Below are 14,769 nucleotides of genomic sequence, written 5' to 3'. Positions count from 1 at the left end.
CCCTCGGGCAGGGGTCACCTGTGTCACTGGGGGGCTGCCTCCCCCTGCGCACTTCCAGCAGCACCTTTCCCCCACCCCGGAGTCCTGCAGGGCCCCCCCGGGACCCCCGTGTGTGGGGGGGAAGCAGGGTCCGAGCGGCATCTGTGTGTCCACATGTGCCCAGGTGTGTGTGCATAGATGCGCGTGTGTATGTGTGTGTACATGTGACCCCATGTGTGTCCCTACGCGTGTGTCCGTGTGCCCCTGTGCCTCTGTGTCCTCTCATGCTCCTGTCCCTGTATCCCTGTGTGCCCACGTGTCCTGTGCCCCCTGTCCTGTGCCCTGTGTCCCACATCCACCCGTGTCCCCATGCCACCTGTCCTCTGCCCTGTGTCCCTGTATCCCCCCAACACCCCCTGTCCCTGTGTCCCTATGTCCCCCTGTGTCCCCGTGACCCCTGTTCCCATCCCCATGTCTCCCCATGCCCCTGTCCCTGTGGGTCCCCATATCCTGTGTCCCATGTCCCGTGTCCACCCATGTCCCCGTGTCCCATGTCCCCCCCATGTCCCATGTCCTGCTGTGTCTCCATGCCCTGTCCCTGTGCCCGTGTCCCCTATGCCCCCTGTCCCCCACGTGTGCCCATGTCCCCCTGTGTCCCATGTCTCCCTGGGCCTGTCCCGTGTCGCCCCATGTCCCTGTGCCTCCTGTCCCCATGTCCCATGTCCGCCCATGTACCCATGTCCCCCCCAGGTCCCATGCCCCGCCGTGTCCCCATGCCCTGTCCCTGTGCCCGTGTCCCCTATGCCCCCTGTCCCCCTGTCCCCCATGTGTGCCCATGTCCCCCCTGTGTCCCGTGTGTCCCTGGGCCTGTCCCGTGTCCCCCCATGTCCTGTGCCTCTTGTCCCCATGTCCCATGTCTGCCCATGTACCCATGTCCCCCCCACATCCCATGCCCCGCTGTGTCCCCATGCCCTGTCCCTATGCCCGTGTCCCCCATGCCCCCTGTCCCCCATGTGTGCCCATGTCCCCCTGTGTCCCATGTCTCCCTGGGCCTGTCCCATGTCCCCCCATGTCCCGTGCCTCCTGTCCCCATGTCCCATATCCACCCATGTCCCCATGTGTGCCCGTGTCCCCCCCATGTCCCATGCCCCGCCGTGTCCCCATACCCTGCTCCCGTGCCTGTGTCCCCTATGCCCCCTGTCCCCCATGTGTGCCCATGTCCCCCTGTGTCCCATGTGTCCCTGGGCCTGTCCTGTGTCCCCCCATGTCCTGTGCCTCTTGTCCCCATGTCCCATGTCCGCCTATGTACCCATGTCCCCTCCACATCCCATGCCCCGCCGTGTCCCCATGCCCTGTCCCTGTGCCCGTGTCCCCTATGCCCCCTATCCCGCACGTGTGCCCGTGTCCCCCTGTGTCCCATGTCTCCCTGGGCCTGTCCCATGTCCCCCCATGTCCCATGCCTCCTGTCCCCATGTCCCATGTCCGCCTATGTACCCATGTCCCCTCCACATCCCATGCCCCGCCGTGGCCCCATGCCCTGTCCCTGTGCCCGTGTCCCCTATGCCCCCTATCCCGCACGTGTGCCCGTGTCCCCCTGTGTCCCATGTCTCCCTGGGCCTGTCCCATGTCCCCCCATGTCCCGTGCCTCTTGTCCCCATGTCCCATGTCTGCCCATGTACCCATGTCCCCTCCACATCCCATGCCCCGCCGTGTCCCCATGCCCTGTCCCTATGCCCGTGTCCCCTATGCCCCCTGTCCCCCTGTCCCCCATGTGTGCCCATGTCCCCCTGTGTCCCATGTGTCCCTGGGCCTGTCCCATGTCCCCCCATGTCCCGTGCCTCCTGTCCCCATGTCCCATGTCCACCCACGTCCCCATGTGTGCCTCCTATCCCCACGTCCCGTGTCCGCCCGTGTCGCCCCGTGTCCCGCGCCGCCCCGCCGTGCCCCGTACCCCTCCGTGTCCCGCCCCCCCCCCCCCCCCCCGCCCCGCCGGCAGCGCGCGCCGCCCCCGCCGTTGCCAGGAGACGGCCATGGCGGCGCGGGGCCTGGAGGCGCTGCCGCTGCCGCAGCTCCGGGCGCAGCTGCGGGAGGCGCGGTACCGGCGGCCGGGCGGGGACGGGGGTCCTCGGGCTGCGGGGCCCTGCTGGGGGCCGCAGGGGCCGCGCTGGGCCTTAACCCGCGGCAGGGCCGGGCCAGGGTGGGCAGGGCCGGGCCGGGCCGGGCCGGGTGTCCCCGGCGGCCCCCGCGCGGGGCGCCATCCCGGGAGGCCCCGGTGGTCCGGCTGGGCCACGGGTGCCGCCTCGCCGTGGTGGGGGTCTGGAGCCAGGCCGCGCTCCCCCGCCCCGGACCCCCGGGAGGCCCCGCTGCCCCAGGCTCTACCGGCTGCCTGGGGTCCGGGGAGGAGCGGGCCTGGCCGAGCCCCGGTGTCCCGGCCGGGGTGACCGCGGGCCCTCCCGCTCCTTTCGGGGTGGCTGCTGTGCCCCACGGTCGCCTGTTTTGGTTCAACCGCTCCCCGACGCGGTGCTTAGCTCGGCCGAGGGCTCAGTCCAACCTCCTCCTCGCAGCCACGCCAACGCCCTGCTCCGAACTGAGGTGGAAATGTTTGAGAAATGGTACCGTAAGATGGAACCGTGCAGCCCCTCGCTCCCGCTGCTGTCCGAGACGCACGATGCCCCACCGGAGCTGACGCAGGTACTGCTCCGGAGCCAGGGCAATGGCTGCAGGTATTGGGTTTTCAGGTCTGGCTGCCGCCTTACTGCACAGAGCCATGACCCTTCCTCCCTCCGCAGCCCCTCTGACCTCCCGATCTCAGCGCTCACCTGACGGGAGGTCAGCAGGCAAGCTCCCCGGTTTGAAATGTGGTGAAGAAAGTCGCCCGACAACGCTCTGCACTTGGGCTGCACAGTGATAAGCTCTTAACATGGACACCCACTTGCAAAAAGATGCTGCTTGTCTTCTAGGTGTAAGAGTTCGGGCTGCCTTGCTGTTCCTGCACTCAGCGTAAAGGCCGGGCTGCCCTCTCATTTCTCCTCCTCCAGCTGATACTGTCCCTTCCCCTCCTGACAGCACTGTGTCCTCCTGAACAGGGAATGCCAGGGAGATCGGGAATGAGTTAACCCCCACACAGCATAATTTGAAGTAGAAGTTAAACAAATAGGGAGGCTGGTGCCAAGAAAGCAGGAGACTTGCCCAAGGCCGTGCCAGGTCTGTGACAGGATGCTCTGCTCCTCTTCTCCCTCCTGGGGAAGTTCACGTGGGCTCAGACCTGTGTGCATCCACACCCTGGTACCTCTGCTGAGTGCGTGTTGCTCTCTTCCTTCTCGTTGGAGCCGTGAACAGGCTTTTGGAGAAGATTTTTACCTCCTGGCCCATACGTCACCTTTTCACCAGAGACACAATGAACAGAGGCTCTAGACCCTTTGTGCTGGAGCTCCTTTCAGCCGGCATCTTGTACTGGGTTTTAGCTCCTGCCCGAGTCCAAAGTAGCCGCTTTCTGGTTAGTCCCAGACTGAGCCCTTAGAAACCTTGCCTTCAGCCAGGTGGGCACTTGCTCTCTGCAAAGCAGTGCCTGCCTCACTGTCTCCCCACAGCTCTGGGAATTGCTCCCGAGTGGTGGCAGTTCTTCCGAGAGCATACTCCAGCCTGCCCGTGCTGCGGTAAGCTCAGCTCCTCAGGGCCTCTGACCCAGGCAGTGGTAGGAGACCCCATCTGTCCCACACGACAATTAGCATCCTCGCTACGAAGAGGTGCTTTACCTGCCCGCATGACGCTGTCACATTGGCTTTGACCTCTAGCCCTGGTTTTGCCCATTGAATTGAACTGAAAGTGCTTGCGTAGGAGGGTTTTGTGGGTGGATGAGAGGACAGATGGGGTCAGCCCAGGTGTGGCCCTGAGTTACCTCTGCTCTGGAGAGGCCTCCTTGTCCTTGCTGTAAGCTGGAATCTCTCTAACATGACCATTGAGATGATTTTCTTTTTGAACACAGGAAAATGCAGCAACAGTTGGCCAGTGCTGGCTTTCTAATGGCGTCTGTGTCGTTCCTTGGTTGTTGCAGACACGTGGCAGGTACAAATCCAAGTTGCATGGACCGACGGACTATTTTGTAGGCCTGACAGTGGAGCAGAAATGTGAGCTGGCTGAGCGGGAGCTGACTGAGATGAACGATGAGATTCAGAGGATGAAGGAGGACTCAGAGCAGACCTTGCAGAACCTCGAGGTATGGCTCTCCAGGACCCTTACGATCACCAAGGTGTCAAACACTCTTGTTACTTTTCACACCTCTTTCAACGTGCCATCCCTCAGGCAGCGAGACAGACTTACTTGGTGAGGGCTGTTCATAGCAGAGCATTGTTGTGAGTGGTCCTGAGTTGAGAGTGGGAGCCAGAACTGTCCTCTCACCTCACTGCTTTCTTGAAGGCAAGTACACCAACAGAGATCAGAGGTGCCCAGTCTCTAAAGATGGTTCTTATTATGGCGGGAACTAGTAATAATACAGGTGAGGGGAAGATTTTTAGGTAGAGAAGCTCAGATCTGCTGTGTGAGATGAAGTCAATGCTCGAAAGAAGAATCTCCTTTTTGTCAGCTTCTTGAAGGTGTGTTCTCTGTGCCAGAAATATTTTTCATTCTAGCAGCTCCCAGAAGCTTCCTGAGTTGGCTGGGCTCCATGCAGTCCTCTCCGGGGTCTGCCTTTCCACTGTCTCTGGGACTTCTTCAGAGCATGCCCCAAGTCGCCGAGACTGCATTCCTGCTTCAGGCTCCTTGTGGCTGTATCACCATCTCTACCTGCCCTGTGCTGGCTGCCAAGACCTCCTCCTAGCCAAGATGCTCAGGAGCTTTTGGGGAAGGAGAGACCTCTGCATTCGGTTCAGACCACTGGTGCTGCCTGCAGTGGCCAGAGAGGTGAAGCAGGCAGCCCATCCCTCCCGTGTGGCCACAGGCCATATGCAGTAAACAAAGGGTGGTAATTTTTTGTCTTGTGTTGGCTTAGTCAGACTGGCGATGTTGTAGGTCAGGATGGAGTGACGGATGTTGAAGCTCAGGCACATGATATATTTTTTTTCTTGTTCTTTTTGAGTCGGTGAAGTAGCAGCGCTGTGTGAGCCTGCACCACGTACCCTGAGCTGCACAGGGTGAAACTCAGTGCTCCCCCAGGAGAAATGCTAGTAATGCCAGCAGAGAGCATGCCTCATCCTTTACGGTGTTGTCTGTTCCCAAAGCTGTTTGAATACGGGAAGTTAGCACCTCTTGGCTGTTACGTGACTTTTATTTCTACAGGCAGTCATAGAAGAAGCAGATGTTTGGCGGACTGATGTTAAGAAAGCCATCAGTGACTTTGAGAAAAACATCATCAGCACCGTCTCCAGCGAGAAAGGGAGTATCATGGATTCGGAGAAGCTGCTGAGATACATGGAGGAGAAGAACCGCCAGAAGGTCAGTGCATCATGGCAAATTTTGAGGCTGGTCTGTCATCTGACCAGTATGTTGGTTAGGGAAAATCCTAGTTCCCATACTCCTGTGTGGCCTACATCACGTTTTCAGACTGTCTTAGCAGGCTGTCTTTGGACAGCCCTTGTCACACTCGTCGGTTGGTGACTAGCCCAGGTGCTCGTCAGGCTGCTGAGCTGCAGCACAACTGTGAGCACAGATGATGCAGGGCCCTTAGCGGGAAAGCGCATGGCCGTGCCCCCGCGTTTGGGGCAGGGTGATGCTGAGCAGCGTTTCTTGCTGGGCTCCTTTCTAATTCAGCAGCGAAGGCTGCAGTGCGGATGAGGTGAACGGGAACCGCACCATAAGGAGTGGGGTCTGGGGGCTCTTTCTCCTCCCAGGCTCTGCTGTTCCACTATAATCTGCTGTCTTTCTTTAGGACCTGCTGAGAGAGAAGTTGCGCTTAAAAAATTATTTGCTCAAGGGTTACAAGAAGAAGCTGCAGCAGCAGCTCAGGCAGGTGCGTATGGCAGTTGAGGAGAAGCAGGGACTAGATGGCCCCTTGAAGAACGAAAGGAGTACGGCCCAGTGCGGACACAGGGCCTGCTCTGTGTAGAGATGCGTGGCCCTCCTCCTCCTCCCCTTCCTCCTTTGCTCCTGGCCTTGCTGCCTTTGTCAAAGGGCACTGTCGTTTTCCCAGGTTCAGACCTGGCACATGTCTGCGTACATGGGATGAGACCAGAAGTCTCACAGAGTGGAAGGTGGCAGATTTCTTTGTGCTGTTTGTGCCCTGGAAAAGATGGGTGGTGGATCAGAGCAGTTCCCTGGGGACTGGCTGCTGCTGGCATGGCAGGAGTCTCGCTAGAGGCGACCTGTCTGCGCTGCTCGGACCCTCTAAGCTAGGACACAGAACACAGGCTCAGTGGCACGCTGTGTCTCGCATTTCTCCCCGAGCCCCAGGTTTGCAGCCAGGTTGAAGACCCTGTTCTTTAGGTCTGCTTTCCCCACAGAGCAAAGCCCTCTTACTTGGGATGTAGCTTTGGTCAGCAACCTACAGCTCTGCTTCCTTGGGGTTTGCAGAAGGAGCAGACGGGAGAGACAGTCCATGAGGTCCTTTTGCAGCAGCTGCAGGTTATAAATGCCCAGTACCAGGAGAAGATTGATGAGAAGAACCAGGAGCTGCTGCAGCTAAAAGTGACCTCGGGGAAGACTGTCCAAGTCCTCAACTTCTATAAAGTGAGTGAACCTCCCAGCACCTCCGTTTTGCCTTTCTTCTGTTTCCGAGGGTCACACATGAGCTCTTGCGTCCTTGCCTTTCTCACTCAGAGGATGCCGAACACCTCTCTGCCTTCCCACTGACTTAGGAGTTCCGCTGGGAGGTTTACCCAACACACCAAAAGCAGCGATGCCCTCATTCATGTTTGGTTGCAGCCTGATGACGGGGTTCGTGCTTTGCAGCGTGATTATTTTACACCCCAGGGGAAAATTGCAGTGGGAAAGAGCTTTGGTGCTGACTTGCACAGCAAAATACATTTTTTACATAACCTGTGACATTTGAAAAGATGTCTTGAGCTGCAGCTGCCACCCTGAGTCCCTGCTTTTATCAGTGAAAAGTGCTTCTCAGCTGGGTGCATTTGCTTCAGCCATTCCGTCTCGGTCAGTCCTAAACCCCGGCTGCTGTGCTGTGGGCTGTGCTGCAGCGTGACACAGGACATAACCAAGCAGTAGCTGCATGACCAGGGCATGATGCTGCCTTCTGCAGGGGACGAGCGGTGCCGCAGAGCTCCCTTGGGAGCAGAGCTCCAGCATCACCAGCTGAGACCAAGCTGGAGTGGTAGAGGTGTGGCTTTGCAGGTGGCTGGGACCTGCCACTGCGCCCGCTGATGCTGTCCTGCTCTCATGTTCCAGAGGAAGCTGCAGGACGCCATGGAAACGTCCGCGTCTCTGATGAAAGACATTTCCCAGAGGAAGGAGCTGCTGGAGAAAATTGAAAGAGAAGCTGCTCTGGTGGAGGAGGTAAGAGAGGGATTTGGGAGGCCCTGAGACTTCACTTGGGATGACTCTTTTCAGGTACTTTTTGCGGTATGTTGGATACCGATGCCCATTCGAGACCTGGCAGCGAGCTGGATACCTGTGTGCCCTTCTGGGTCTGAGCAAGTCCCGGGGCTCCTGCCGGTGCCAGTGAGCATGGGCAGGTTTGTAGAACAGGACGTGTTGTGGATTTTGGCCCTGGCTCCACAGGGACCTGCCACTGCCTTCTTAAAATTCTCTTTCCTTGAACTTTTCATCAGCAGTGTCCTCCCCAGGGAGAAGTGGCTCTGCTGTCATACCAGTCTGGGACACATATCCTGGCAGGGACACCACAGCTTTGGGAAGTGGGTTCGGGGGGCTGCCTAGCAATGCTGCCGGGCAGGGATGGAGGCACCGGTGGATGCATTCCACTGCTCCCCCGCAGTGCCAGGGATTTAATTTATCCTGCCTGCCTGCTTCCCTGGAGGACTGGCCACCAGCTGGCAGAGGGACATTTCCCTGGGATCTCCTTGTCCTCTGTCCCTATTCCTCCGGCAGCAACGAGCTGAAGCTGAAACTGTGAATCGGCAGCTGCGGAAGCAGCTCTCAGACTACCGCGTCCCCCCTGTGCTGAGCTACGTGCAGAAGAAGATGGCTATTGCTGACCTCAAAACCAGCCTCAAGGCTTGGGAGAGGAAGGTGGCATTTGCTAAGGTGAGCGAGACCAGGCTGGGTATGCAGGAGCCCGGACATGTGCCAGCCGGGCGCTGGGTCCCGGTGGAGCCGCATCTGTGCCTGCCCACCTGCATTCACCCTGGGGACACAAGCGTTTGCTCCTGAGCCACCAGGAAGCTGTGCGAGAGTTCTCGCACGGCGGTTTCACCGTGCCTGGCAGAGCCGGAGGCTCTTCCTGTTTCTGGAGAAGTGATCGCTCCCTACCCGGAGGACAGAATTTTAATGACTGAGCTCAGAGGGGAAGCCAAGGCAAGGACGCAGCTTGTAATTTGACAGCAAGCACCATCGGGCTGTTGCTATACTGAAACCGGTTGTGTGCGTAAGGAGAAGGGGACGTATGGCAGCCGGCTGTTTCCAGCTCTGCATATGTAACCTGCATGGGCCTTTTCCAGCACCCTTGATGGCTTCCCAGTGTTTGTAGTCCTCTTTGAGGATGGGACGGATAGTGTGGTCCTGTACCTTGACACTCTGCTTGTCCTTGAGCGGAGACGGGCTTATCTGTGGTTGGGACGGGGAAGGCTCTAGGCTTGTGCCTGTCCAGCCCTTGCACAGTCCGCAATGGACAGGGCTTCTGTGGTCCAGCCTTTCTCAGAGGTCAGATCTGTGTGGGTTTGGGCTTTACCCCTCAGTGCCAATGCTGAGAATTTAGAAACAGGGGTCTGGCTGTGGCTATCCCAGAGCTGGTGGTCAGCCTGCCTGCAGGCCTGTCTTTGCGCAAGCAGATCCCTTCTCACCCATCTGCTCCCCTTGACCGGGAGACCCAGGCTCTGGCTTGCATGCTGTCTATGCAGCAGTGCCCAGAGTCCTGCCAGCTTCTGGGAGCCAGAGAGCAGCGAGGGCTCAAGGAGCTAAAGAAGGAACCTGTAGTTGTCCTTGGGATAAGAGTGAGGTTATAAACCTGTTTTCTTTGCCCGCCCCTCTGTGGCAGGGCATGTGCAACACCCCTGCTGCCATGCGAGGGGCTGTAGGTTTCTATATAGTGCTGTTGGGGGAGGGTCTCCAGGCTCCCTGTGGCATTCAGGGGAGAAACCAAAGCTGGTGTAGACCTGCAGGAGCTCTCCTCGGCACGCCACAGCAAGCACCCATCTCAGGTGGGAGCAGGGGGGATGAAGGAGCAAGCAATACAGCGGCTCAGGCCAGGCTAGATTCCAGCCTTGCAGCTTTCTCTGCAAGATATCACTGCTGTCTGAACATATTAAGGCCTTTTCCTTTCTCCTCTTGCAGATGTCCTTGCAAAGATACCGCAGAGCATGGAACCAGGTCAAGATGTCTGGTAACCAGCAGTAGGCTTGTCTGATGCTGCAAAGCAGGCAGTGGAAGCTGCAGAAGGGGCCAACCCTGTGGGGAAGTTTGCTGTCAAGCGGGTAAATGTAGCACCCTGCAAGCTGCAGTGAGATGAAACCACTTCTGCATGAAATGATAAAGAAACCCGTGGCTCTGTTGTGAGGCCATCTCTTTGGTCTGTCCCAGCACGTGCTGGTTTCCACCAGGCTCTGCTGCCTGGCCCCTCCGTAGGCCCTGCTAGGTCAGCCAGCTCTGCTCTGGGTGCTCCCCCCACCCTCCATCACCATGACGAGTTATTCTCTGGTGATCAAATCTGACACGTTCACAGGAACTGTCCTTTTTCTCTGGGAGAGCCCTGGTGATCACTTAATGCGGGAGGAACCAGAGGGGATTCCCTGGGAGATGTGGGAGTTTGACGTCTCTGAGCGTGCACCGACTATAGAAGACAGTGGAGCAGTGTGAGCATAGAGGGCAAATCATTTCAACATGGCATGCATGGACCAAGTATCCTTTCTGCAAAAGGGTACTTCATTTACCTAAAGAAACAAAAGAGCAAGAAGGGAGCAGCTACCCCTTTCCCAAGCACTTGGTGCAAGTGTAAGTGTCCCTTGGAGATGGGAAGCGTTTTCCCACTCCAGGAGTTATAAACCATCTCAGATGGCCCAGCCTCAGGCGAGTTCAGGTCTGTCTTTCCCTTCTTGGGTTTGACACCAGCTTCTTGAAATATCCTCACTGCTGGTCTGAAAGCCTCTTCCCAGTCTTTGGGTGGAGCCTGCAGATCAGCTCGTGCCCTGACTAGCGTGGGGAATGCGGGAGGTCCTGTCCTTTCGGTGGTGGCCAAGATCCAGTCGCTGTAGTAGGACACTGGGGTGTACAGGAACGGTCCGTAGCATCTCATGCCGCCCTCACTGAGAATGCCCTTCACGACCCATTTCTTAGTCCCTCTAATCTGGCACATGACGGGGTTGCCGGCATCACCCTTTTGAGAGACAAAAAAGACAGGGTTCTGTCTCAGCACTGTCCCTCCTGCCATCACTCTCAGTGGCTGTGGACTTCAGTGGGGTGAGAGGAGGGCAGATCACAGCAGTTCAGTCCTTTATCATCACTGGCACCAAAGCACCACTGAGTCCAGGGGCTGGCTGCCGGTGGGCTGAAGACATCCCTGTGTGCCCCAGATGAAGTTACCAGCATCGCTCCCAGTGGCTGCCCATGTTCCCATCAGCCCAACCCCACACCCGATCCTTGGTACGTACCCCAAGGAACCCTTCTCAGTTTTGCTTCCTGAGCATCTTTGACCCTGGCCACATTAAAGGCCCTTGGAGGCCCCGGCAGCAGGAGAGGTCCAGGGACCAGGAGCAGCACCCGCAGGCCTGCAGGGAGAGGGTCACCCCGCAGCTCATGAAGAGACGGGTGTCACACGTTCAGATGTCTCCCACGCCTGCTCTTTGCAAGCTGCATAGAAGGGATCTTTTCCCGTAAGGACTGAGCAGGGGAAGCCCAACAAGTGTTTTGGCTGCTCTCCCAGCCTGGAGTCAGAGATGAGCAGAAAGGGGAGGAGGCAGTTTGGCTAAATGTCTGCCCAGTCTGGGTTGGCGCTCTGTGTCCCTTACCAAACAGCCTGCCACTTTGTCGGCGTCCCTGTGGCTGCAGCATGCGGTTGCAGCGATCCTTTTCAGCGGGCAGGGATCCACGTCCACCACGGAGAGCATCCTCAGGAAGTCGCTGCAGCACTTTCCCCTGCCTGGCAGAGGGATGGCCAAGGGACCACCATGAGCCGGTGGCTCTGGACAGCCCCTAGCCTCCAAAAAACAGGGACGGGTGACCAGTGGGTGCTTTATCCTCCCAGGACAAGCCCTGTTCTCCTTCCTCCCATTGGGGCTCTTGGCAGGAGGGAGCGGGAAGGCGCCTCTCTGCCCTGCCGGAGGGAGCTCTTTGCCACAGGAGCCGGGGTTTACCTGCGGCGGGATGGATCCAGCCTGAGACCCAGCAGTTCACGAGGTCTGAGTCAGAGAGGCTCTCGTGGGGAAAGCAGATGGGCTGAACAACGCTGCTGAACTCCATCGGGGCGGCTGTCCTGAGCAGAGCGACGTTGTTGTAGAGCGTCGCCTTGTCAAAGTCCTCGTGAGGGATGACGGAGCTGATCGAATACTGGGGCTGGTCCTCCCATCGCCTCTTCATGCTGCTCAGCCCAACCAAGGCCAGCACCTGCTGCCTGCGCGGGGTGGATGGAGAGGACTGGGTGCAAGGAAAAGCCTGGGGCAAACTCTGCTTGTCCTAGCTCTCACTGCAGGATGCTTGCCCAGCTGCTGGGCAGCGGCAAGACCCTCCTGAGCATGGGGAGGTGGTGTTATTCCCTGCTGATTCCCAAGATTGCCCCGGGGTGATGCAGGCCCCCTCGCAGGGCACAGACCTGCTCTGCAGGCTGGATGCGGCGCTGAGGATCCAGTACTCGTTCAGGATGGAGCCGAAGGCCAGGAGGTTGTGCTGCGTGTCCTGCAGTGCCACCACCCATGGGAACTGAGCCGTGGCTGCAAACTCCTGCACTGATCTCCATGGGGACGGTCTGGCCTGGATCCCACAGGCTGCAGGGAAAGACGGAGCATGTCGCTGGGTGTGCCTGGCCGTATGCTCTCCTGCCGCCCCCCTCTTCCCTCTGATGCCCCCTTGCCCCTTGCTGTGGCTGTCCCGAGCTTTGACCTTGCCTGGGACTGATGCCAGCAGCACCCAGGCTCGCTCACCCACGGGGCCAAGCCGGTGGCATGGCGTGCAGTGTGTGAGGGTCAGCTCATGCCACCTCTCTCACCTGACACTGGGGTGGCACAGAGACACAGCAGCATGAAGCTTCGCACTGCTCCAGCCAGGCACAGAGCTGGGGCCGGGGAGCCAGGGCCCCCCTTCTCTGCCCACCCATGGGGAGAGGGGGAGACTTCGTGCTGGGTGCCAGCTGGCAGCCAGCCCAGAGGGACTTGGTATGCCCGTGCTGAGCGCACCGGGCCGGTTCCTCGCCCTGGTATGTGGGTGCTGCATGTCCCAAGCACCCTGGCAGTGTGCAGGGACACAGAGAGACCCAACGGGCCCATTCCCAACTCCCCAGCTCCCACCGCCTCTCCATGGGCCTCATCCTGCTGCATTCTGCCTGTGCCATCACGCCCCTGCTGATACCCCGCCGGCCCCATGCTGCCCCCGCTGCTCGGCACCCCGATGCTGCCGCGGTACCCAGGCAGCAGGATGCAGGCACAAGCCGCTCTATGAGCTCACCGTCGCTGTGGCAGCTTGCAGGACCCTGCTGGCGTTCCTGCATGGTGGAGGGGGCTGTTGGAGGCTCTTGCAGTGCATCTACCTGCACAGAAAGGATCTCTGAGGCACAGCTCCTCCTGCCCTGGGTGCTGCCGGACGGTTTCTCCCTGGGACAGCCTGTCCTGTCCTGCCCAGGAGCTTCCTTCCTGTGCACCCACTGGGGTCTCTGCCCACCCTGGTCCCACTTGCAGGCAGAAGCAAGAGGAGCAGGAGGCAGGAGGAGCTCTGGTGCTGCTTAAGGGGATTTACAAAAAACTGAAGGATTCCAAAGTGCATGGGGGGGGGTGGTTAGGGAACCTGGAGGGTAGCAGCAGCTGTTACAGGGGCACTAGCAGGCTACAGCTGCCTGTGGCTGGGCTTTCCCCCTGGGAGGTGCCGATGGGGACAAGAAGTCGCTTCCTGGCTCATGAAAGGCCAAGTGTGCCTTTGGAGAGCAGGACAGAGAAGGTGGGATGGTTTGAGAGATGTGAAAACTCCTTCTTTCCATCAAGGATGAGAAAACTGTTGAGGAAGAGAAATTACAGTACCCCTTGTATGCACTAATTAATAGCCATGGGTGAAAGGAGCTGGTGAGAGGCAGAAAGCGAAGGCACGGGGGCTCCTGGAGGGCTGACATGCTCCCAGCAGGTTATCCCTGGATTGCTTTTCTCCCTGGCAAGGTGTGCGGTGGCTGCGGATGCATGTGCCCAGACCAAGCCCTTGGGTGCCCTCTGCAATCCTGGGGATAAGGACAGCCAAGGGGAAAGGAAACGGTGCTGGGAGAAAGCTGGGGGGAAATCCAGGTTCGAGCGCTTGTTTAAACCTGCGTACAGACTAGGGCAGCGTCAGCTGAACTGATTTCTTCCCAGCATTTGAACAGATGCTTATTATATGCAGAATTAGCAAGGGTAGGGTCCACACTGTGGCATGTTTAGGACAGGGACATCCCAAGGAAACCCTGGATGTTTTTTTCATGGTTGTGGTCTTCTCCCTAGATACAGCCAGTCCTGCACATAGGAAATTCAGTACTCTCTCTGTGTTCCTGCAATAACCCTGTTAGTGCTTCTCTGCCCCACTGAGACGGGCCTTTCCTGTGTATTATCCCTGGTTCTTGTGACGTTGTGTTTGAAATGCCGTGGGAACCAGCTGGGAGGCAGCTGGTGATCCCAAGGCCCGTTTGTGTTTGTAATTGATTTGTGCCAAAAGGGGTCACTTAACCCTGCAAGAGCCAGGAAAACATCTCTGGGAGGTGGGTTTCACCCTGCCCTCCCCATGGGGGTGCCACTCCGAGGATGGCCCCCCATCACTGGCTGGGCTGCTCCAACTTGATGCCGGTGTCACCGCAAACAGAACGTTTCCAAAGGTGATGCTGGCGGCTGACAGTGACACTGTCTGCGCTGGAGGTGCCTGGCACCTGACTCACTGTGAGCGCGACTTGACTTATTTCACGTTATCTGGATCCCCAGGGGTCAAAGCCAACCTGCATGAGACCAGGTGCTGGTGGAACCGTGACCAGCCCATGTCCTTGACCCCATGGCTGTGGGTCGGCCAGCTTGGTGACACCGGTCCCCTCCCGTTTTGCAGGTCTCAGAGGAGGTCAGCACTGCCAAAGAAACACAACCCCTGCGCAGGGGTCGGCAGCACGGGACCCTCCCCGAGGCCAACCGAGCGTCTTCCTTTGCCCACAGGACCAGCTGCCTCCTTGCCACTGCTGCTAGGAGAGGGGCAGCTCTCGTGAGGAACCGCAGCCTCCCAGCAGCCTGGCCGCAACCTCAGAACTAATGAGTTTTAAGCCCCGTGGTTAACGAAGCCAGCCTGACTCTGCACGGAGACAAAGCCCGAAGCCTGCCGCCAGCTCTGCCCACAGCAAGCTGAACACGGCGCTTCTGTGAGCTTGCACAAAGACTCCCTTGTGCAGGAGGGGATCCAGCCAAACAAGTGATCTCCTTGGCTGCGTGTCTCTTGGTGCTCCATCATTTATATTATTTCCTGGATTGTTCCCACTACCAAGGAAAATCTAACAAGTAAAAGCACCTGATAAAAATCTATTGAGCGCAGTAA

General features: G+C 58.5%; 2 protein-coding genes across 2 annotated transcripts; one reads left to right on the top strand and one right to left on the bottom strand.

Moving 5' to 3' along the window:
- The first annotated feature begins 2,043 nt into the window (after positions 1 to 2,043).
- On the top strand, positions 2,044 to 9,495 carry CCDC113 (coiled-coil domain containing 113). The gene is made up of 9 exons (XM_059825017.1): positions 2,044 to 2,074; positions 2,544 to 2,670; positions 4,034 to 4,195; positions 5,254 to 5,409; positions 5,843 to 5,923; positions 6,484 to 6,639; positions 7,312 to 7,419; positions 7,972 to 8,127; positions 9,373 to 9,495. Exons 2-9 carry the CDS (start codon positions 2,578 to 2,580, stop codon positions 9,433 to 9,435), a joined length of 975 nt encoding a protein of 324 aa, XP_059681000.1. The 5' UTR covers positions 2,044 to 2,074; positions 2,544 to 2,577; the 3' UTR covers positions 9,436 to 9,495.
- Positions 9,496 to 9,960: 465 nt separating this feature from the next.
- PRSS54 (serine protease 54) lies at positions 9,961 to 12,733 on the bottom strand. Its single transcript, XM_059825066.1, has 6 exons — positions 12,691 to 12,733; positions 11,843 to 12,014; positions 11,388 to 11,644; positions 11,043 to 11,173; positions 10,066 to 10,411; positions 9,961 to 9,968 (listed from the first exon to the last, which is right to left on the bottom strand). The coding sequence occupies exons 1-6, from the start codon at positions 12,731 to 12,733 to the stop codon at positions 9,961 to 9,963; spliced, it is 957 nt and encodes a 318-aa protein (XP_059681049.1).
- Between the last annotated feature and the right edge of the window lie 2,036 nt (positions 12,734 to 14,769).

The sequence above is a fragment of the Gavia stellata genome, chromosome 15 (genome assembly GCF_030936135.1).
Source record: "Gavia stellata isolate bGavSte3 chromosome 15, bGavSte3.hap2, whole genome shotgun sequence".
Taxonomy (NCBI): Eukaryota; Metazoa; Chordata; class Aves; order Gaviiformes; family Gaviidae; genus Gavia; species Gavia stellata.
This window is presented reverse-complemented; position numbering and strand designations above follow the sequence as displayed.